The following is a 23992-nucleotide window of genomic DNA, read 5'->3' as shown; positions in this document are numbered from 1 at the left end:
CCTCATAGTCCATTATCAACTTTTATTGACATCCAGTTAGAATATGATTGAACTGGATGTTAGTTCAACATGTATACAAAGTTTGGTGAAGATTGGTTCCCTAGTTTGGGCAGCAAGATGGTAACAGACAGACCGACAGACAGAAACTGCCACTTATATATAAGATACTCTGATAGGTGGTTGGTGTTAGAAAGGGCATCCAACTGTAAAAACCCTGCCAAAACAGATACAGACATCTGGTGCAGGCTCCTGCATGGCTGGCTCTTGTCACACCGTCCAACCCATACCAGCCTGAAAGGCAGACATTAAACGATGATGATGATGATGATGATGATGATGATGATGATTATATATATATATATATTCTTTTTTGGAATGCTATATCTTGAAGCATACACATAAAGCTATAAACAACAGCATATAACTATTGTGTGCTTCAAGATATACTATTCCAACAAAGTATTATTTCACATTTTCTTGAAAGTTTATAAAATTCTTAGTAACATCATCATCATCATCATCATCATCATCATCATCATTGTTGAATGTCTGTTTTCAATCCTGGCATGGGTTGGATGGTTTCACAGGAGCTGGCCAACTGGAGAGCTGTCCAGACTTCAATTGTCTGCTTTGGAAAGATTTCTATGGCTGGATACCCTTCCAAACACCAACCACTTTACAAAGTGTTATGGGAGCTTTTTACATCCCACCAACATGAGCACATTTTACATGGCACTAGTACCTGCATAACAAAGACCTCTCAGCTGGGAGAGGGTGAGGGCATGGCCATAAAGGACATGCATGTAAGTATGGATGGCCATGATTTTACTTAGCTTGACGTGTCTTCTCAAGTACGGCAAACTGCCACGACTACCAGCCCCTTGTCCTTTCCTCAGTGAGGCCCAGTGTCTGAAGATTCTGTCTTACCACTTCATTCTACATCTTCTTGAGTCTACCCATTCCATACATTCCCTCCACAATTAGAGACTGGCACTTCTTTAAGCAACTATCTTCATCCATATATATCACATAGCTATCCCAGCAGAGTCTTCTCTCTTGCTAACAACATCTGATGCCTCTTATACCAAGTTCTCCTCTTAAATCATTTACACTCTGTCGTATGTGCATGCTGACATTACTCATCCAGCAGAACATGACGACTTCATTTCTTTCAAGCCTTCACATGTCCTCAGTAGTTTCACTGCCATGTAGCATAGCTGTATCTAACAGGCATCATATAAACTGCCTTTCATTCTGAAGGAGAGGCCCTGGGTCACAGCCCTTGGCTCACTGCTATGTAGCATAGCTGTTCATACACAGGCATCATATAAACTGCCTTTCTGAGGGAGAGGCCCTTTGTTACTAACAAAGGTAGTAGCTCTCTGAACTTTGCCCAGCCTGTTCTTATTCTAGCAACTATGCTTTCAGAGCTTCCTCCTCTACTGCTAATTTTGTTGCCTAGGTAACAGAGGTTATTTACAACTTCTAAGGATCCCCATCAAGTATTGAGGAAGTCTATTCTCTTTGCATTCTTAGTGCTTATTGTATCTGCACATATACCACAGACAAAGTCTATTTTCTCTGTTAACCTTCCTGTGATTACCAATAGTATGAATCAATTTTAGAAAATATAACAGGCTTATAAGCTCATATGCCTCTTATAACAGTGTACTGTTTTTGTTTAAATTTCAACTTGTAAGTAGTTTTTATATATGAAGAGGATTATCATATTTTCTATCCTTCTGTTCTATGATCACAACAGATACAACATGCGCTGTCAATCAGCATAGAGGAGCTCCTAAGGGCAACCAGTCTTGAATTCCTTTGTTATGGCTGGGGGACTATGATAAACATGAGGAGGATGATAACTGATCCTAGGTGAACTCTTACTTGTACACTAAATTCTTTGCTCATTGCTGACTTTCACCTTACTGACTGCATCCTTGTACATGCCTTGTACATCTCTCACCAGTCAGTCATCTATCCCTAGCTTCTACATTGTCCACCAGATAAGGGACTGTCAACAAAAGCTAAGTACAGAGATTTCTTTTTGGCTAAATCCTTCTCTTGCAGTTGCCTCCCCAGGAAGATACCATATACCATCAGTAGTGTTTCTTCCTGGCACAAAACCAAAGTTCATCTCATCTAGGCTAACTTTCTTCCTAATTAGTTGAACTATGAGTCTTTCTGTAACTTTCATCACCTGGCCAAGCAATCTGATAACTCTGTAATTATTTCTGTCCAAGGCATCACCTTTACCTTTGTAGCAGTTAACTATAATGCTGCTACACCAGTTATTGAGTGTGACTCCCTCATGGACAACCTGATTAACTAAATGGTTGACAAAGCCATAACTCACTCCACCAGATATTTTAAGTATCTCAGTGGTAACTGCTGAAGAGTCAGGGACTTCCCCTGTCTTCATATCTTTAATTGCTTTTCTACCAAGCTATGAGTCCCTCTGTTGGGCCCACATTAGGTGGATTCTTCTTCTCCCATGCATTCTCTACATTTAGCAGCCTTTCACAGTGGTACTTCCAGGCCTCTTTCTTTTCAGAATTACTAACTGCAAGTGATCCATCATCCATGCGGACACACTTCTCTCCTACAAAATCACAATTTTCTCTGACACACTGTTATGCAAGTCAAGATACCTTAAACCTCTGGTCCTCATACCACAGAATATTGGCAAGCTCCTTTCTTTCTGCTTCTCTCCTAGCTAAATATACCACTTCTCCTAGCTTCCCTCCTTGCTACCTGATACAATGTTCTGCTACCACCTTTCTTCCTGTCCTTTCAGTCTTGTTTCTTTGATCTCTGTCTACAAAGTGGTATCACAACATTCCTGGATTGGTTCTGTAGCACACCAACAGATGACAGCACACAGTTGTGTGCACAGTGAGAGCTAGCCGTGATCTTCATGAGGCATGGCAGCAAGTGACACACTGCCAAGGTTTGGAGGGGACTTTGCACTAACCACAAAATTTAGTCAGTGGCTCTCATTAAGTTGCCTGATCCTCATTAAAAAAAACACACACACACCTGCATGCATGCACACGCACACAAACGCATGCACACACTCACACACACACACATCTGCATGCATGCACACGCACACAAACTCATGCACACAAACTCATGCACACACTCACACACACATCTGCATGCATGCACACGCACACAAACTCATGCACACACACACACACACACACGCACGCACACACACACACACACACACACACACACACACACACACACACACACACACACACACATCTGCAAACCATTAGTGACCATGACTTTTGTTTTAGCTTTATGTAAACAAGTTATTTCAACTGACATATCCCTTGCAAGTTTATTTCAACTGACATATCCCCTACAAGTTTATTTACAAACCAATCTGAACAAGCTTCTATTTTTTAAACCACAAGAAAATGATACAAACTTTTCTAGAATCAACTTTGGGTAGTCATTGTCAATTTTCAGAAAGTCAACAAGATTGTCCGTTTTTACGATTTCTGAATATCTATAAATCTCTTCTTTATTATTCATTAAACTATAGAAAACATTCTCCTCAAAAATATATGTGTGCAAACTAATGAAAGATGTATAATAAGATGAAAATATCAATGCAAGAAAAATCAATATCAAAGCAGTTAAAAAGTTATGAAGCAATAAATTCAAGTAAGAAACAATAATTGCATCATACCATCATTCTCAAAGTTTATTTCTTCTGCTTTCAATGGGAATAAGTCTTTTACTTGATCAAATATTGATTCATTTTGTTCTGTATGTTCAGAGTGCAACGCTGGAGTCATTATCATTTCCAAGTAATTCTGTAAGTATAATACTTATATATATATATATATATATATATATATGATGTCCTGTACCCATATATGCATGTATATATATATATGTAGGTATGTACATATATGTATGTATATATGCATATATTTATATATTATTTATATTATTATATGATTGAATGCCACACATCCTTTTCCAAGTAAGTTTTATCTTAATAATTATGATGCGCACTCTTCTTCTTCTTTACTATCTCTTCTCTGTCTGTCTATCTCTCTCCCTCTCTTGTTCTTCATCCTTTCTGGTTTTCTCTCCCACCCTTCCCTATTCTTCTCCTCTCACCTTCACCATTCCCTCTCTCTTACTCCTCGACTTTCTCGTCGCTGACACGTGATCAGAGGGTAGCCATCTTTCCGACTACTATCTTCACAAAGACCAGACTAGCTTATCCTGTCTCTTCATAAGCTTGTCTCCTTAAGCATTCAGAATAATTTTTCCATCGTCTTGGCTTAACAGCCCTCATCGTTTGTTCTTGCTGTTTTGTTCTCATTGTTCTGTCTTTTACTGTTTGTACTTTTTTATTGTTTTTACTGTTCTTTCATTTACAAGCCCAAATAGATTAATCATAAAAGTAAGTAAATGAAAAAATGAAGAGAACTCACAGAATTGTCTTCTCGAACACTGGAAATGAAATCGAACGTTTCTTTTATTTCTTCTTCTGATACTTCATAAACGAACATTTCAAAATTACATCTAGAATATTTACAAAAAATAAAAATAAGAAAACGTTTGTCAAATGATCCTTGTTTTGAAAGATTCGTTTGGAAACATGTATAACTATTAAATATCACCTATAACATTTTATAATACATGGCATCAAAGCAAAGCTGACTCTTGATGACTATGCTAGCAAAGTATCTAATAGATTTTCATACAAAGAATAAGAGGTATTGTATGTTTAAATCTTAAGAATGTACAAAAACATCTGATACCTAACCCTAATTGATATATGAAAGTTAAAAATACATGATTAGAAGTTTAAAATAAATGTAGTGAAGTAGAATAAGAAAATAGACATGAAATTTAAAACAACATTTTGCCTTTACAACAGGTAATGAATATAAAAGCAGATGTGAAAATGATTAATTACTTGAGATCAAAAAATTGCTCTTCTGAAAATTCCATTCCCTCAGGTAGTAATAATGGATCCACTATTGGAATCATCCACAAATGGCTTAGAAATGTTGAGATGCCAGGCAAATTTAGAAGATATTCTTTGAAGGGTGTGCAGGAAAGCACTTCTTCTAAGTACAATTGGTATTCTATGAAAATAGAAAAAAAAATGATATTGACTCTATGATAATAACTTGCTATTTTAAAGTCTTCTAAATGAATATCTTCCCTCAAAATTTCATATTAATTTATGCTTCAAACAGCTTAATAATGACAAAGTTATTTTAATAAATTCTTCATTATTTAAAAAAATAATTGAAACAAAGGCATTGAATTTTAACAGAAATAGGGTAATGAAAGGATTAGAAGAAAATATCTTTTTGTTGCAAAAACTGTTAAGTAATTAATAAATGATGGTATATTTAAAAAGAAAATTTGTAATGGCTGAATTACATGAAGAAATCTGGCCATCCTGGGACAATACCTTGAAGGGTTTTAGTTGAACAAATCAACCCTAGTACTTTTTTAAAGCCTAGTTTTATTCTATCAGTCTTTTTGCCAAACTGCTAAGTTACAGGGACATAAGCAAACCAGCACCTGCTGTTAAGCAGCAGTATAGTGGGGAAGAAACACAAAGATAACATAAAGACATGCAAAGATATACACAAAGACACACACATGTGTGTGTGGTTATGAGTGTGTTAGAAGATATTCTTGTGTGTGTGGTTATGAGTGTGTTAGAAGATATTCTTGTGTGTGTGTGTTAGAAGATATATACACACACACGACACACTTTCAGATTCTGTCTACCAAATCCACTCACAAGACTTTGGTCAGCCAAGAGCTATAATAAGCTATAGTAAAATAAACCTGCCCTAGGTGTTACACAGTGGAACTGAACCTAAAACCATGTGCTGGGAAGCAAATTTCTTACCCAACAGTCACACCTATCCTATATGGTATTCATTCCTGATGGGACTCGAACTCACAGCCTCTGGATTAGAAGTCCAGTGCGCTATCCACTGAACTACAGGAAGAATGGAAATTCATATTTCATTATTTGTGTCTATGTCTACTTAGGCAAACTACCTACTCTTCTGCTCAAAGTTACATGACAGGAGAAAAAACAAGAAAAAAGAGAAAATCATACGAACCTTTGTTAACTGATGCTTTTATCTCAAACTGGTTTTTTATAACTTCCGTTTCAAGATCTGGTGTTTCACATACATCAAAAGGAGATACTTGTGGAATACGTATGATTTCATTGGAACTTGTTGAACTACAGGAGTTGTAAATTATATCAGTAGCATATATTGAAGGTTCTGTACTGCTGAAACATAGTCGTTGTCATTATTACGACAGTGAATGGACAAGAACAGTAAAGCACTAAATTAAATGTCTTATAGCTTTTAGCTGCAACCTTCTACATCTGATTTCAAATCCTACCGATCTATATAACAGTTCTTCTATCTAGAATTGGTAAAATAAGTAGTAGTATTGAGCTAAAGTCCAAATAGATTTATGGCTTTGTCTCAGTATTGAAAATCATTATTATTATTATACTTTACTTCTCATCCGTCTTTATGTTCTGAGTTCAAATTCTGCTGCAGTTGACTTTGCCTTTCATCCTTTCAGGGTCGATAAAATAAGTACCAGTTGAGCACTGAGGTTGATGTAATCAACTTGCCACTTGTCCTGAACTTACTGGCCTTGAGCCAAAATCTGAAACCATTATTATTATTATTCTTACTATAACTATTGTTATTGGTGAGCTGGCAGAATTGTTGACACACCGGGCGAAATGCTTAGTGGCATTTCATCTGTATGGGTGCCTTTTATGTAGCACCAGCACTTGTGAGCCCATAAGATTAGGAGAGCTCAGCTGGAGCGGGATGCAGGGGACAGGCCTGTATGCAAGAACACCTATGCTTTTATTTAGCTTGACATGTCTTCTCAAGCAAAGCAAACCACCACGAGTCTCAATCCTAGTCATCCCCTCTGTGAGTAAAAATATAGAATGCTTCACGAATTTGTGTCATCCTTGTGAAGGGGCCATGCTAATCTTCTCTGTATTGTTCCAATTTTAGTATATGTACTGCCATATGTATGACATGCTTTTTTCTTTTTTCTGTCTACCAAATTCCCCTCACATGGTTTTAGTCAAATCAAGGTGATAATGGAAAATATTTACCCCAGGTACCACACAGTAGGGCTGAACCTGGAATTGCATAGAAAACTTCTCAGTCATGCAGCCACAACTCAATTCTTTTATATGTTACTTTTTCATTGTAATGTTAATAATGCTAATAAAAAAAAAAAAAAATGGAATCTTTTTCTTTTTTATTAGTCAAAAGAAGGAGAGGTTGTGTTCTTGATTCTGAAGACCTTCGTAAATTTGTGGGTTCAGTTGATGCAGTTGATATTCAGCTTGAACTTCTGTACATTGATTAAGAAAGAGATGGTTATTTTCGGTCTATACCACCTTCGCTTTTATTTAAATCTATTTATATTTTTAAATTGATTAAATCTAAAGTCTAAGTACATGTATGGTAATACAGTTCCTAATGTCATTTAACCCCTGATCAGTTCTGATAGAGCAAACTTAAGACCGAATATCCTTTATCTTTTTCAAGCTTATCAAGGACTACATCATTCAATTTGTTCTTTTTCTTTACTTAAGATGATAGCGTGTGTTTGACGGAGATTTGGTTGCTTTGCTAGTAGGTCAAGCAATTATGTATAAATTTCCTGAGTTCTTCCTATTTTTTATTTTGGTGACAGTTGCAGCAGCATAAATAATATGGATAAAGCATTTGATAGTATCTGATAAATGAAGGAAAAATATTTTTTTATTGTCAATAAAGGGAAGCTTTCACTCAAAATAAAGAAATATGATATTTCTGGCATAACGTTTCTTTAAAATACTTAGTTACTTCAACAAATAAGCTCTCGGCTTATTTGCAAATTATCACATTGATTTAGACATCTATATAATTCATTTATATATCATATTTCTTTATTGGTATCAAGAGGAAACAGATGTCTTTCTTATTCATATTATTTAACTTTTTTTTTTCTTTTTTGGCTGTCCATTTTATTTCCCTTCAAGGTTTATGCCTTTATCATTCAAGAAAAGTTGATTAGAATAGTATCATCCTCCTCTTCATCATCATTTGGCATCTGCTTTCCATGCTGGTATGGGTTGGACAGTTTGACTGGAACTGGCAAGCCAGAGAGCTGCACCAACTTCCAGTCTGATTTAGCTTGGTTTCTATGGCTAGATGCCCTTCCTAACACCAAACCACTCCAAAAGTGTACTGGGTGCTTTTGATGTGCCAACCAGCACAGGTGCTTTTACGTACCAGTCACGTGGCACCAGCATAAGCCATGACTACAATATCACTTGGCTTGACAAGTTTTCTCAAGCACTGCATATCACCAAAGGTCTCAATCACTTGTTATCAACTATATGAATAATAAAACATTGGTATTTCGTTTTTGGATTTGGTTTGCAAGATTCTTTATATGAGTTCGTGTGTTGAAGCATATTCTGTTGTGTCTGGGGAGAGTCATTCTCTTTTAGTGCCTTATTATTTAACACACTCACCGGTAAAATTTCCACTTATTTCTTATTTTTATTTTCCTAAAATTTTCATTGCGTCTTGCATTGGTAATTATTTTTATATTTTAGGAAGTTGTTGAGATAGCCAAAGTTTGCCCCGATCAAACAGACCTATAATCAAAAAGCATTCTAGCTGAGATGATCACATCCTTTTTTTCAGGTATAATGTGTTTAGGACTACATTATCCAATATGTCCTTCCACTTCTTAAGACTACAGGTGTGACAGGGAGAATATTATGGTACTATTTCTAGCAGAGCGAGCAACTGTACTAATGCTCTTTTCTAGGCTCATATTTTAAGAAATTTATGAAGACTAATAGACGTAAGGTGAATAATTGCTTAGCTCTGAGATAGAAAGGAATAAGTAGGTGGGTTTCTTAATAGCTAAACACACCTGTGCATTATAAAACTGAAGAAAAAATCCTTCATAGTGGAATGATTTTTCAGAGAAGAATTTAAGATGGTATTGAAATAGATGCAAATGTGGCTGTGTGGTAAGAAGTTAGCTTCCCAACCACATAGCTCCAGGTTCACTTCCACTGCATGGCACTTTTGGCAAGTTTCCTATAGCCCTGAGTCAACCGAAGCCTTGTAAATGGATTTGATAGATGGAAACTGAAAGAAGCCCATTGAGTCTACTATATATATGCATATCTATGTGTGTATCTTTGTATTTGTGTTTGTCTCTCATTACCAGTTGACAACCTCTGTTGGTTTGTTTATGCCTGGTAACTTAGTGGTTTGGCATAAGAGACTGATAGAGTAAGTACCAGGCTTAAAAACTTAAGTATTAGAGTCGACTTATTCAACTAAAACCCTTCAAGGTTGTGATCCAGAATAGCTGCAGTCCAAAGACTGAAACAAATAAAAGAAAAAAGATATAGTTTTTCCAAATTGTTGCTGAATCTTCCGCTTCTTTACCAAACAGGTCTCCACCAATTTTTGCAGAAGCTTTCAACTTCATAATTCTTTCTTCCCCACTCCATGTGTCTCTCCACTGCTTCTTCTCCACTCCACCTATCTCATCACCCCATTTATTGTGGCCTAGTGCTAAAACTTCTCTGATCGTTCTAAATTAAGGCTACCACTTCTCACAATATTCCTTTTATTACCCTCAAACTATGTGCTCAACAGAGAGTTTCTTTCCTCATTAGACCGTCTCTCTCTTCTTTCAGAGATCTACAATAATGGACTGAATCATGTCCAAGAGTTTGCTTTGGCATGGTTTCTACAGCTGGATGCCCTTCCTAATGTCAACCACATTACAGAGTGTATTGGGTGCTTTTCTTATGCTATTGGCACTAATGAGGTTGCCATGCAGCTTACAGGCCTACAAAACCTAAGGAGAAGGATTTTATACTAGCAGATGTGGGGTAAAGTGGAGGTGCAATGGACCAGTGGTTAGGGCAGTGGACTCGCGGTCGGAGGATCGTGGTTTTGATTCCCAGACCGGGCATTGTGTGTGTTTATTGAGTGAAAACACCTAAAGTTCCACGAGGCTCCGGCAGGGAGTGGTGGTGACACCTGTTGTACTCTTTCGCCCCAACTTTTCTCTCACTTCCTGTTTCTTGAGTAACGCTGCAATGGACTGGTGTCCCATCCAACTGGGGGGAACACATACGCCATAGAAACCGGGAAACCGGGCCCATGAGCCTGGCTAGGCTTGAAAAGGGTGCATAAATAAAAAAAAAGATGTGGGTTAAGGCATGACAGAAGGGAGCAGGGGCAGAGTAGAATCTTGTTGTAAGGGAGTTACATGGCTACTCACATTTAACCCCTTAATATTCAAACCAGCCATACGGGGCAAACATATTTAAATATTTAATTTTAAATATTTGAAACTGGCCAGATCCAGCCTCTCACCTCAACCCTACAATGTCATTCTAAAACTAAACAGTTGCGTCACAGAAATCTCTAAACCTCAAGATATTGCATGATTAATTCAGAACAATATAAATAAGGCTCCGGCTGACAGTACCCGGTATGGGCCCCTATCCAGGGTTACAGAAAGGAGACAACCTTCAAAGAAATCCGGAGTGGAGCCCCGTAGGCAGTTTAGTGTTTGACTCAACACTCTTCCAGCAGCTCCTGCAACCAAGCTGTGCCAAACGTAATGCTCTGTACTCCTTTGGACTATGTCAGCAAGGTCGAGAGAGGAATTCTGACGATTGGGCTACCTAGGATTTTCTTACATCTAGCCCAGGCCTGCACAAAACTGCAGATGAAACTGGAGAGGACATGAAATGTAAAAACCAGACTGGATTAGTTTATGCACAACTCCATTGTCGCCCAAGACAAAAGGATGCCAACAACAATATTTGACAGAATAATCTGAATACTAAAGGGTTAAAAAGGGAGTTGGGAAATGAGCCAATAGTAGCTGAAAAGAAATCAATAATGGTGATGAGGTGTCCAGATGACACCCTGCAAGGCTTGAGGTGAACGGAAGTGAGTGGGATAGAGAAACAAGAAGTGGGTGGAGGTTTGCAAGCATGTATGGTGGGGAAGAGCTGGAGGGAAATGGAAAAGGGGAGGTACGCAACATCTGTAAGGATTGGGCTGGGTTGGGTTGGGTTGGGTTGAAGGGTGGATGTGGAGGTGGGAATTGCCGATGGTGACTGAATTCAGGAAGTAGAGGGATGTAAGAAGAGAAGAGCAACAGGATAGCAATGATGACATAGTTGACATGGGGAGGAGAAGGGAGAGATGATATGTTTGGATAAGGTAAAAGAGAGAGAGAGAGACAAGCATAGGTGCATGAGGACAGAATCTGATGGCCCACTGAGGGGATAGGAGAGATAATATTTATGTATACTTATTTCTTTACTACCCACAAGGAGCTAAACACAGAGAGGACAAACAAGGACAGACAAAGGGATTAAGTCGATTACATCGACCCCAGTGCGTAACTGGTACTTAAATTATCAACCCCGAAAGGATGAAAGGCAAAGTCGACCTCGGCGGAATTTGAACTCAGAATGCAACGGTAGACGAAATACGGCTACGCATTTCGCCCGGCGTGCTAACGTTTCTGCCAGCTCGCCGCCTCATGTATACTCACACACACACATGGGTGATTTCAATTAATGCTTGTATCAATAATTTTCAAAATATACTTACAAATTTAATTGTTCCAGGTGATTATTTAAAGTATCATTTCTTAAAAAATTAAAATTTCTCTGAATGTCTTCATTAATATTCATGTCAGAATATAATTCTAGAGGTAGGAAGCCTAAATATTAAACGGAATAGTAATAAAACCAAACAATAGTAATATCTAAAAGCAACAATTTGTGAATAAAGAAACTGGATATTTTTTTTAATATTAAAGTATGTGTGCTGTATTTTGAGATAGAATATATTACTATGAAGAACAAGAAAAATTCATTTACAAATGCACACATACACGTATGTACATACATATATTCATACATGATGATAATGATGAAATATGTGTGTGTGTGTGAAACTGGAGGGATATATTATCCAAGTGGATACTGTGGTAACTTTCAGTTAAGCTCACTTACCTCACTCACACAAACACATGCATGCACTCAGACACACACACACACACACACACACACACACACACACACAACACACACACACACACACACACATACACACACACCTGTCAACCAACTTCACTCACAACTATAGCATAGAACATTCATTAGCTGACAATGTTCTCACAGTGGAACCAAACCCACTCCATGATGTCATCTATAATGATAAAAGTGAAAGTCTGTCTGGGACCCCTGTATATCAGTCTATACTTTTTAGAATCAGGATGATCCCGGGATTGAAAATCTGTTCTTCATTTAGTTCTTGAACATCCAACATTGGGATCTGATTTAAAGGCATTTGGGTTGCTATTTTTAGCAGGAAAAACTTGGCTGATTCATGTCACCTTTTATTCATTAAATTGGCCATAAAGGCCTTACAAAGAAAGGAAGCTGTCTGATTCATGCCACCTTGGTTGACATTTGTCAGAGATCAATGGGGAGATAAATGATATTCACTTCATTAATTTTACATCAAGGTAAGAACTTTGGAACAAATTGGCCAACAGTTGGGATTCAATTTGGGACTGGAACAATAGAATGATTGCATTAGTGTTTATTCTCATCTGTCCTTAACCTTTGATCAAGCACCACCAGGGTAGATAATCATTATAGACATACTATAGTCATGCTATTTGGCTCTCATTAGTTTTGGGCTGTGGGCCCAATTAGCCCTCAATAGAAGCTAGCTTAAAAGTTTGCACAGAGTGCAACTTTTAAGCTAGTGTATAATAAATGATAAAAGCAGAGTTACAGTAAACATTAGGAAGTTTAAGATAGAGATGAGTGTCTGTCAGTGATCAATTCTTGACTATCTCTCTTTATCTTTACTACTAAAATCTTTACAAATAAGTTCAGGGACATATACTTATGAGAGCATCAACATGCAAATGATGTTGTTCTCATTACAGAATTCATTTAAAACCTAAAAGTCAAAATCTGATCAAAATTGAGTTGAAAACTTTGCTGATGTTGTGATAGTTAGAAAGGTGCATTTTTGTTGTTTAAACCATCACTTGTTAGGTTTGTAAGCAGAATAGTGATTGAGTGTGGTGGTCTAAATCTGTTCTGTGGTTTAGAGAAGTGGGGGTGCTGTTTAGTAATGTCAAAGATTAGACTTTTCTAAAACATTTGAAGGGGTACACAGGAAAGTATGGATCTGCATGATACTACAGCACTTAGTTCTCAGAATTGTTATTTTCCTTCAGTTTTCAGACTTTAGGAACCTAAGCAAATGTAATGTGAACAGATGATGCATGGTGGCAGAAGAGCTTCCTTGACTTAATAACATAGTACATAAAAATAATTAAAACTTGGTATAAATAAGCTAGGTAAGACACAAGAAATGTAGTCTTTTCAAACAGATTAACATAAGATACATATATATGTGTATACTATCTAAGGAAATCAGTCTAACCCATGCCATTATGCTAAGGTAGGTATTAAATTCTAAATAATTATGTTAATGATAAACCATACATTTTTAGTACATAAAATCAGTATTTACAATAATACTTGATATAAAATAACTTTTTTAATTACCTTCTTTCCATGGTTCCCGTATCTCATGTGTTAAAGGTATGCCTTTGTGAGGATAGAAACTAACTTCTTCAAGATGGTGAGGAATAGGCAATAATGAGATACTAAAAAACACAGACTGTTTTTCTTGTGCCTGTAGGATGATAAAAACAAATGAAATTCCTCAGTTTATTAAACTTCTCTATTATACTGAATAAAACGATTTTTGTTCATGGGTAGTAATTGTTATTTCCTCTTTGCTTCCCCCTAGAAAGTATGAAAAATGGTTAATATTTCCTTCAAACTTTGCTTTTGTTACATTTATTCAACTTAAAATCTGTAATTAAAACAAATTCATTTTATAGGACTCAATAAACAAATTATTTGACTATTTCACTATTTACATCCACAAAACATTTTGAGCAGTTTAAACTCTGACCATTAAGATTATTATTATTGGATGTGCACAAGCAGGGGTGGACTGAGAGTATTAAGGGCCCTCGAGCATAACTGTTTACCAGGCCCCTTAGCATTGATATCAGTAAAGTTAACATGTAGGGTGTGGGCCCCTCTGAATTCTGGATCCTAGGGCAGTCCCCGATTGACTGATGGCTCACTCCACCCCTGTGCACAAGCTACAAATGTGAACTAAGAATCAAAATTACTAAACTAATAGTAACACCATTCTTATCCACTATGGCATTGATGCAACCAATTAGAATACAGTGCAAATGCAAATATTAAATAATTTTTCATCATTACAGATAAGTTTGAGAAATGATAGTCTTATTAATAACAACTCATTTCAACTATTTGGACAAATTTATAGGACTTTTTCCTCCAATTATTTCATTTACAATAGATGATAGCACAAATATAACTATTTTAAAGAGTGTGATAGAATAAAAAAAAAGATGCAAAGTACAAAATTTAATATCAAAATACAAAATATCAGGGTATACAGTGTATAAATACTTATATTACTTGATTTCTCTAATGGCCACTACAAAAACAATATTTTAATTATAATATCCTCAAGAACTTTTATAATTTGCTTTGATTATTAACTATCCAGTATCTCAGTCAAATCATAATGCTATAAATATTTCCTTCCTTAAATAGTATAATATATTGTTGGGAGGTGACTCTCGTTAGGAAATAAGCTTCTAGGAAATTTATATAACTAACTGTACTGGCCACAGTTTATCTTGTCAGATTCTATATTTGCTTCATAGTTGGTAATAGGGCATGCAGCCAGCTACAAAAATAATTGCTCTAACAACATGCAAATGCCTAAATCTTCAAAATAATGTCCTGTTCATAAAGAAAAAGGACACAAAAAAAAAACATAAGAAACGCAAAATTTTGATGATTATGAAGTAAGTTTCCTTCAATATCAATCAATGAGAAAGTGTGCTTGTTTTCATTTGAAACATATTATCTAGTTAGATCAAAACTTAAGACCTCAATGCATGATTCAGCAGGATGTTTCAGATTAAACAATAAACTGTTTTGAAAGTCTAAGATTTCAAATTAAACCCATCCATATATCTATTTCATTTGAGTGTTTCATATTCTGAAAAACAAGCAATTACTCCTTCAATAAAAATCAATAAATTATTGTTAAGAACTTAATTTCTTGAGTTTCACTATTGCCTACACTTGTAATCTAAAGAGCAATCACATCTAAGATATTTTTCACTTCTTTCATGACATATGAACAATAATTATAAATTATTTCAATTAATTTATTAGAAAAAAAATTACTTACATGTTGAAAATAATCAATTCCTAAGAATTGAGGCATAATAGTTGTCAGTCAGAAAATAGTAAGTACACTTATCATAAAATGTCAGTTCATTAGCAGGTCTTTCAAATTGATTGCTACTTTTCAACACATGTTCAAGTCTAGAATTCAAAAGAATTGTATAGTTATGATTCCCAGGTTTTTTCAAATTTTGAAAATTATAATATTTTAGATGTTAAAAATTAAGTAGATCAGGAACATTAAAAATTAAAGACTTTGTAAAATTATTTTACTTTAGCTCAATGAAAATATTCTGCTTAGATAACTAAAAACATATTTCTATAATAGTTTTTATTTATTCTAATTTTAAAAATTCATTTTGCTGGCATTGTCATCATCATTGACATTTTAACATCTGTTTTTAATGTTCAAATGGCTTAGATAGGAATTCATGTAGCAAGTAACCACTTGCCCTGGCTACATGTAATGTCCTGTGAAGCCCATTATCCTACATGTTTCCCACATCTTCCTTTCCTAGAGGTATTTTCCAATGGTATTGCTCGCTACCATTTTACACATAAACCTTTCATCCATTTGCATCTAATGTTGATACCATCACTGGGATCTCACTAACACACTATGAATAATGTTTATCATCTCTAACAGCTTTCTCAGCTCACTTATGCTTTGTCTTTCATTGATGTTAAAATTTCCCTTCCGGCATGCCATTTCTCTCCATCTTCCACAAACCCTCATTCAGTGCTTATGTCCCACCATTCTGTAGCATCACACTTTAATCACATTCTTCATACTACCTTGTCTTTTACTTGAAAAGAGACAACTTTCATTACAAATAGAAGCAACAGTTCCAAGCACTTCAACCTCTCTTACTTAGGCAATATTTTCACTACAACACTTCAAATACTAATTAGATAATCTTCAAAACAGAAATTATAAATGTCTTATAAACCATCTGAGGAGTTCAGGGACACATTTTTATTGGTATGTTCTACAGCTGACAACCATCTAACACATCTGAAGTCCTGTTCTACTGCCAGCTTGACAGAGAGCCCATAGAACTGTTGAACATCCTTATTTTCACTGAGTGTTTCGTATTGAGTTCCCACCTATTCCTTTCCTACATATAAAGCAATTGTACTATGAAAACCAGAAGAGTTCAGGAAATAGAAACCTGATGAAAACCTGGATACTCATTATATCCTTCATTGAACTAGCTCCCAAACCTAACTTTGCAACAGTCACCCTCATATATAACCTGCAAGGCTCTCATAGAGCATTCATCTTTATTTAGTTTCTTTGGTGCTGAGATGACTTGAGAGTGAGGGTCACTGCAAAAGGCCTTCTGTAGATCTATAAATGCAAAGTAGTGCAGTTTGTTCTCAAATAAAAGCTTCTTTTGTTGTTGTTGTATGTCTAGAAAATGGCATCTGCAACATAACACAATACTGAATTCAATTTTATACATGCAAATTTCATATATGTGAACAATGCAAGCAAAAATTACTAAAGCTCTCTCAGTAAATTTAAAGACTTGGTCCATCAGTGGTCTCCGTAACTGCAGGTCTTCTTTTACTTGTTTCAATCACTGGACTGCAGTCATGCTCCAGTACTGCCTTGAAGAGTTTTAGTCACATAGGTCACACCCCACCACTGGTACTTTTTAAATTTGGTTCTAATTTCATCAGTCTGCTTTGATGAACAGCTAAGTTACAGGGATGTAAATGGCTCAATACCAGTGCTCAAGTAATGGGGGAGGGGTGCAAACACAGATACAAAAATAAACATGAAAACACACACACATAGATATATACAATGAGCTTCCTCACAGTTTTCACTGACCAGATCCACTCATAAGGCATAGGTCGGACTGGGGCTATGGTGTCATGCAGTGAAACCACATGGTTGCAGAGTGAGCTTCTTAACCGCACACTGCTCCCAAAACTCATATAGTTATTGACACTATATGAGATTCCAATGACAAGCATGGAAAGGGTGGAGAGGAAGGTAAATAAATATCACTGAAGGTGGTTAGGTGTGCCACAAGCTTTACTTCAATAAGCATAACAACTAGACAGCTACAACTCACCCTGTCATCCATAGCGGAAGAATTCAAAAAGTCACAAAATGAAAAGTTCTAATGATGTACAGTAACTTGCAGGATGAGCTTGTCAGACATGTTGGTATTACAATAAGGGCCAGGTAAAAGTGGGTAGCTAGCACCAAAGTCCCTCTGGCTGAAGGCAAGCTGGAGCTACATAACATCATTGGAGTTACATGCAGAGGTCACATGTAGGTTTTCAGTTCTTTCCGTTTCCAACAATGGTAGAAGGCAGACATGAGGGAAAGGGGGGGGCGTGATCCAGGTAGAAGTATAGAACCAGGAGGAAGAAAGGTCAAGAGCTGCGGAGCTGGTGTCTCAGGATGCCTGGATTAAATGGGACCTCCCTAAGATCACATGAACAAACCTGTGGAAACTGGAACCTTTCTGCATCTCGCTCCTGCTGCAGATGGTATATGACACACTCCCAGCACCAACAAACCTGCACAAGTGAGGTTTGAGGGAAGACCAGCTGTGTAGGCTTTACATAGAAAGGGGCATGCTGGTACACATCTTACCAGGGTGCAGAATAGCACTTTTTCAAAGAAGATATAAGTGGCACCATGGTGGCTCAAGAAACATCATTGTTAAGTTCAAAGAATTCATGAAAAAGGAGAGAGGCCAATCATAGCTTATGAAAGTGGGCCTAGGAGAGAGACTACAGTTTCCCCAAGTTGTCCATACAACACTAAGGCCAGACGTGGTTCTATGGGAAAAACAGCAGCTGAAACAGTTGCCATGCCTCAAACTGCTTACAACAATGCTGCCATAAGCAAAACACAAGTTTACAAGTGGTTTTCATGCTTTAGGAATTGTTATTAGTTGCTTGAAGACCAATCTCATCCAAGGTAACTGTTGACCTCATAACAAAAATTCATGAACTGATCTTGGAGGATTGTTGCTGGACAATTGATGAACTTGTTGATATGACTGCTGTATCCTGGAGCTCCTGCCAATGAATTTTGAGCCAAGAATTGTGAATGAAAAAAGTTGCAGCAAAACTTGTGCCTCGCTTGCTCACAGAAGATCAAAAGCATTCACGACTGAATGCGTGTCATGAACTGAAAGAATAGCTGGAAGTTGATCTGGACCTTTTTTTGAAGGTCATTACTGGTGACAAAAGCTGGTGCTATGGCTACAACCTGGAAACGAAATAGCAATCAAGTTAATGGAAGCATTCAATGTCACCATGCCCCCCAAAAAGCATGTCAAGTGAAGTCCAATGTCAAGATGATGATTTGTTTCATCGATGCAAAAGGAATTGTCCAGTGATAAAGTGGAATGGGGTGGTTTCATCATGACAATGCGCGTGTACCCACCGCCTTGAGTGTGAGACAGTTTTTTACCAAAAAATGGCATGACCCCCATTTACCAACCCTCCTTATTCACCCGGTCTTACTCACTGCGACATTTTTTGTTCCCCCAAATGAAAAAGTCCTTAAAGGAAAACGTTTTGCAGAAGTGGAAGAGAAGAAAAAAAATGACAGACGTTAAATGGCATCAGGACTGCTTCAAATAGTGGAAAACGTATCTGGACTATTGCATTGCTTTATATGGAGGATACTTTGAAGGCAGTAAAAGTATAAACATATAAAACTAAGTGAATAAAATAATATTGCAAAATTCTGGTTTCTTCTGGGTCCCCCCCCCACCCGGATCTTTTCGGTTTGAGCGGCAGTTTTTTCTAGCGGTGTCATATGAAATTGTCACCCATAATTATGACCCTAGTATCGATCTATTGCATTTTAGGGTTAGGGGTGGGGGGAAGGGTATCTTTTTTTCTTCAGAAATGTAAATAAACCCAATCTGTTTCTTAAACGAGGGACATATTCATACGGCACAGAATGTATTCACCTCAATAGACGTCAATGATTGGTTGAAATTGCAGAAATTGAAGAAAAAATACAACAAATATCTTACAAACTATAGAATTTTCTCAATAAAGCCAAGAGAAAAAGATGTTTTAAAAACACATTCTACCAGTATACGAAGTTCAAAAGTGTTTAGTTACGTGGAAATTATTTTAAAAAACTGACGGTCAAACCGAAAAGATCCGTCCCTGCTCCTATATACATACGACGGATTTTTTTTCAGATTCCATCCATCAAATCCTTTTCACGGGGTTTTGATTATCCCAGGAGCATGGTAGATGACACTTGCCCAAGATATCATGCTGTAGGACTGAAACATAACCAAGTGGTTGGGAAGCAAACTTCTTATCATACAGCCATGCCTAACTTTTAACAATATATCTCTATATATAAATCTTTATATATAAAAGTCAAGTTGTGTGTCTGTCTCCTACGATTTAAATTCCTAACTACTCTCACATTTTGCGGTGCAGTGTAACCAAAATCGGGTATCTTATAGTCGTGATTCATATCAAGCCCTTCTGGGTATTAGCGCGCATCTACGATGAGTCTACGATTAAAAAAAAAATTACCATCATTTTTTTCCATTTTAATGCATTTTTCGCTATTATATAAGGGAAGTAACTCTCTAAAAATGTCGACGATGAGTCAACGATTTTTAAAAAAATTTATAAAAGAAACAAACTTCCTCGGCTTTAACAATGTTTGTTTGCGTGTTTGCGCGCGCGAATGTATGTGTCTGCGTATGTGTGTATAAATGTGTGTATGAATATGTATGAATGTGTGAGTGTGTGTGTGTATATGAATGTGTGTGCCGGTGAATGTGTGCTAATGTTGCTATCGTCTGCTAAAAATATTTCAGAAATGGAAGACATTTGAAATTCCAAATACGCATGTATCGCGTATGTTACTACCTATTTATGGTATAAAATAAAATTAGATGTAATTCAAAGAGTAACCATAACAATAACAAACAATATATCGTTATATTTTCTATTTGTAGATTAGAAGAAAAAGTAAGTAGCTCACTTCATCCGTTAGCTATACTGTTAGACCAACACAAGTGACCCACCGACTTTATTTACTTATAACTTTCAGAAAAAATTTATGCTTTTAATAAAATTTTCATCAAATTTTCTTCAAATTGCAAAATGGAATTTAATGTAAAACAAAATCCCCCCAAAAAATGGTAAACACGCACACATAAGTAGACTGAGGTCAAATATTATTTTTTCAAAATTTCAACTTTTATTTTGTAAATATTTGTGGTCAGTATAAATCCTTAAAATCCTTTAAAATGTTTCAGCCCGAAGGCTGCGACCATGCTGGGGCACCACCGCTGTATTTTTTTCTTCAAATAAAATCCCTAAATTCCCATATAATCAGAATTTGCAGCATCTGAAAAGTATCAGTAAAACATTTCACCAAAAAGTATCCATTCTTAAAAAAGTTACGTAGTAACAAAGTTCGGGAGAGGGACACACTTTTGTAGGTATGCACATATAAATAGGATAAAATCAAATGTAGTGTAATTTATCCATTATATTTTCTACTTTTAAACTGAAAAATATCAGAGGGTGACTCACTCTCTGTTACATATAACAGAGTAATTTACCTAAAATTACAATCGTGCTGTCCTTAAAAACAAAGGAAGAATACATTGGATAATGTCATAGATTAGTCAATAGTAAACTGTGATCCGAGGGACTTTCTGAATGACACGTCTAACAAAATATTTTCTTGGATTTTTATAGTAGGTTTTTATAGTTGGATTTTTATAGATGAAGCATGTCCCATCCCATACGACCCGCTTCTCGAAAAAGGTTGTCTGTTCTAGGTATACAAGGCGGCGAGTTGGCAGAATCGGTAGCACGCCGGGCTAAATGCTTTGTGGTATTTCGTCCGCCGCTGCATTCTGAGTTCAAATTCCGCTGAGGTCAACTTTACCTTTCATCCTTTCGGGGTCGATAAATTAAGTACCAGTGACGCACTGGGGTCGATGTAATCGACTTAATTCGTTTGTCTGTACTTGTTTGTCCCCTCTATGTTTAGCCCCTTGTGGGTAGTAAAAAAAAAAAAAAAAGGTATACAAGATGATGTGGTCAGGGCTGGAAGGCCTTTGATCAATAGACCTGCTCGATCAGAACTGGTCAAGAAATATCAATAACAACAAGCCAAAGATGTAAACCTATTTTGATTATTTGCCAGTTTATCTTCCCCAGATTTTCTATGAAACGTTTTTATGTCTTTCCTCTAGAGATCAAAAATAAAATCCTTTTTTAAATCTTGATTTCTTTTAAACTTAACATTATGTGATCGTTTATCGTCGCATCTAACTCTTGTCTTTCATATGTGCTGTCATGCAAGAATCCATAATGAAATAATTAGTAAAATTGGTGAAACATTATTATCTGAAAAATCCTGCAGAGAAACGAAAGTAAAACGGCAATCAGTGTATAAATGTTATTGAAATCGTTCGCCAACATTCTAGAATCATTAAAAATTTACATAAATGCTCAAACCTGGTTCGCGATTGTTAGAATGATGCAACTTATTTACGGGATTCCTTTCAATCGTCTGCTTCTAATTGGTTCAGAAATGGAAAAGAAGTTTTGAAACACGCCCGCACATGTACGCACACACACGCGACCGCACGCAAACACACACATTCATACGCAATCACGCATCTTTTGTAACTAGTTTCTGTCTTTGGACTGCGGCAATGCTGGAGCACCAACTGGACGAGTTAAATCAAGCAAATCGCCTCGAGTACTCTTAATTTTTTTACCTGATACTTTTTCTGTCAGTCTCTTTCAGCCGAACTGCTAGGTTAAGGCGTTGTAAATAAACCTATACCGGTTGCCAAACAGTGGTGCTGGACAAAGCACGCACACGTACGCGCGCACTTACACACACACACACACACACAGACACACATACACACACACACACACACATACACACACATACACACACACACACACGTACTTCCATTGTCTTTCATGTCCATGAGCAAGTTGAACAGAGAAACACTCAAACACACATTCACACACACACTCATTCATGCACACATACACATACGTATGCATATACATACATAAATACACATACATAGTTTATATTTTCAAGAATTACTTACGTTTATGCATTTTTTGTGTATGTATGTGTATGTATGTATATTTATGCACGTGTTTATGAGCTTGCATGCATATTTGTGTATGTATGAATAAGTCTATGTAAGAGCTGAAAAAATTTTAAAGAAATGTAAAATTTTTGCAGAAATTGCTGAATAGTTTCATTTTGGTGATACCATCTCCAAAGTATAGCCATGTGACCGCGTGTGTACCGTTGGCGATTTTTTTTTCCTCCGTCTTCCCTTCTCTGGATCTTTCCTTTTCCTATGTTTCTGACGAAGAGCTCCGCTCAAAATGTTAAACCCTCCTTCTTCCCTTCCTTCCTGAGCGTCCAATAATACTATATTTGCTCCACGTCCTCGCGTTGTTGTGTTTTCTCTTTGCGTTTTCATGTTTAGATTAACTTTATATATAATTATATATATCAAGTCATTAAGAATGAAATGTCTGACTTTGAACTGAAAGGTTATTTTACTTTTGAGAGAAAAGTTGGGCATAAGAGGAATCAACTGTAGCATGCAAGAGAGAAGACTACATTGGTTTGGACATGTGATGTGTATGAATGAGGACAACTACATAAAGAAGTGCTGATCACTGAAATTGGATGGTACCCACAGAAGAGGGAGACCCAAGAAGACATGGGATGAAGTGGTAAGGACCAATTTCAGGATGTTGGGCTTCATGGAGGAAATGACAATGGACCAAGGTGTCTGGCGATATAAAGTTCTTGAGAAGACCTGCCCACATCAGCGAAACTGAGTTCTAGAAGCATTGTGTGTCCCACCCATACTTAACAAGAAAACTTCTCATACATTCTACCACAACAAACCAAACTATGTCTCTACATCTCTTCTCTTCCTTACATTTCCCCTTTGTGCACTATGCTTACCTCCCACTCCCCAATTCTGTCCTCTTGGTCCAATGCCACAGTATCATTGCTCCCCACGAGTCACCGAACTCTGTTTTCCACCCACCTTTCCTGTGTGCTCAACCTATATGTAACAAGAAAACTTTTCACTCACACTACCCCAACAGACCAATCTACATTTCCACATCTCTTCTCTTCATCACATTTCCTCCTTCATACACTATGCCAAGCTCTCACTGCCCAATCCTGTCCTCATGGCCCTGTTCCTTAGTATCATTGCTATCCAGTAGCCCCCAGACTATATATACCCAGGTTTTCACTACTCATTTACTCCTTCAAACTCTTTAATCACACCACACTTCCTTCACAATATCCTGCCACTTATGGCATTTGAACCTCAAGGGTATGCCCTGACACTTGCCACCATCTATATCTCTCTTTTCCTTTACTCAACCATCCCATTTATATTTTGACCCTTGTCCCTTGTGAGTATGCCCAGCATTTTGCCACCATCTCTATCTTGCTGTCTCCCACTCTCTCCTTCTCCTGCACTTCCATCAGGTTGGGTA

The 23992-nt window shown here is 36.9% G+C and overlaps 1 protein-coding gene and 1 non-coding gene across 2 annotated transcripts in view; both read right to left on the bottom strand.

Moving 5' to 3' along the window:
- Positions 1-21980, bottom strand: part of LOC115222320 — an 89085-nt gene extending 67105 nt beyond the window's left edge. Inside the window, exons 1-8 of the mRNA XM_036511420.1 lie at positions 21944-21980; positions 15456-15592; positions 13709-13838; positions 11724-11835; positions 6135-6307; positions 4958-5129; positions 4470-4560; positions 3710-3836 (exon numbers count right to left, since the gene is read on the bottom strand). Coding sequence (XP_036367313.1) covers positions 3710-3836; positions 4470-4560; positions 4958-5129; positions 6135-6307; positions 11724-11835; positions 13709-13838; positions 15456-15491 — 841 coding nt within the window. The 5' untranslated portion in view covers positions 15492-15592; positions 21944-21980. The remainder of the gene's footprint in view (positions 1-3709; positions 3837-4469; positions 4561-4957; positions 5130-6134; positions 6308-11723; positions 11836-13708; positions 13839-15455; positions 15593-21943) is intronic.
- LOC115222420 lies at positions 6987-7088 on the bottom strand. The gene has a single exon (XR_003882709.1). It is a non-coding gene; the product is annotated as a U6 spliceosomal RNA (small nuclear RNA).
- Positions 21981-23992: the final 2012 nt, after the last annotated feature.

This window comes from Octopus sinensis, linkage group LG19 (genome assembly GCF_006345805.1).
Source record: "Octopus sinensis linkage group LG19, ASM634580v1, whole genome shotgun sequence".
Lineage (NCBI taxonomy): Eukaryota > Metazoa > Mollusca > Cephalopoda > Octopoda > Octopodidae > Octopus > Octopus sinensis.
The sequence above is the reverse complement of the archived record's forward strand: the minus strand, read 5'-3'. Positions and strand labels throughout refer to the sequence as shown.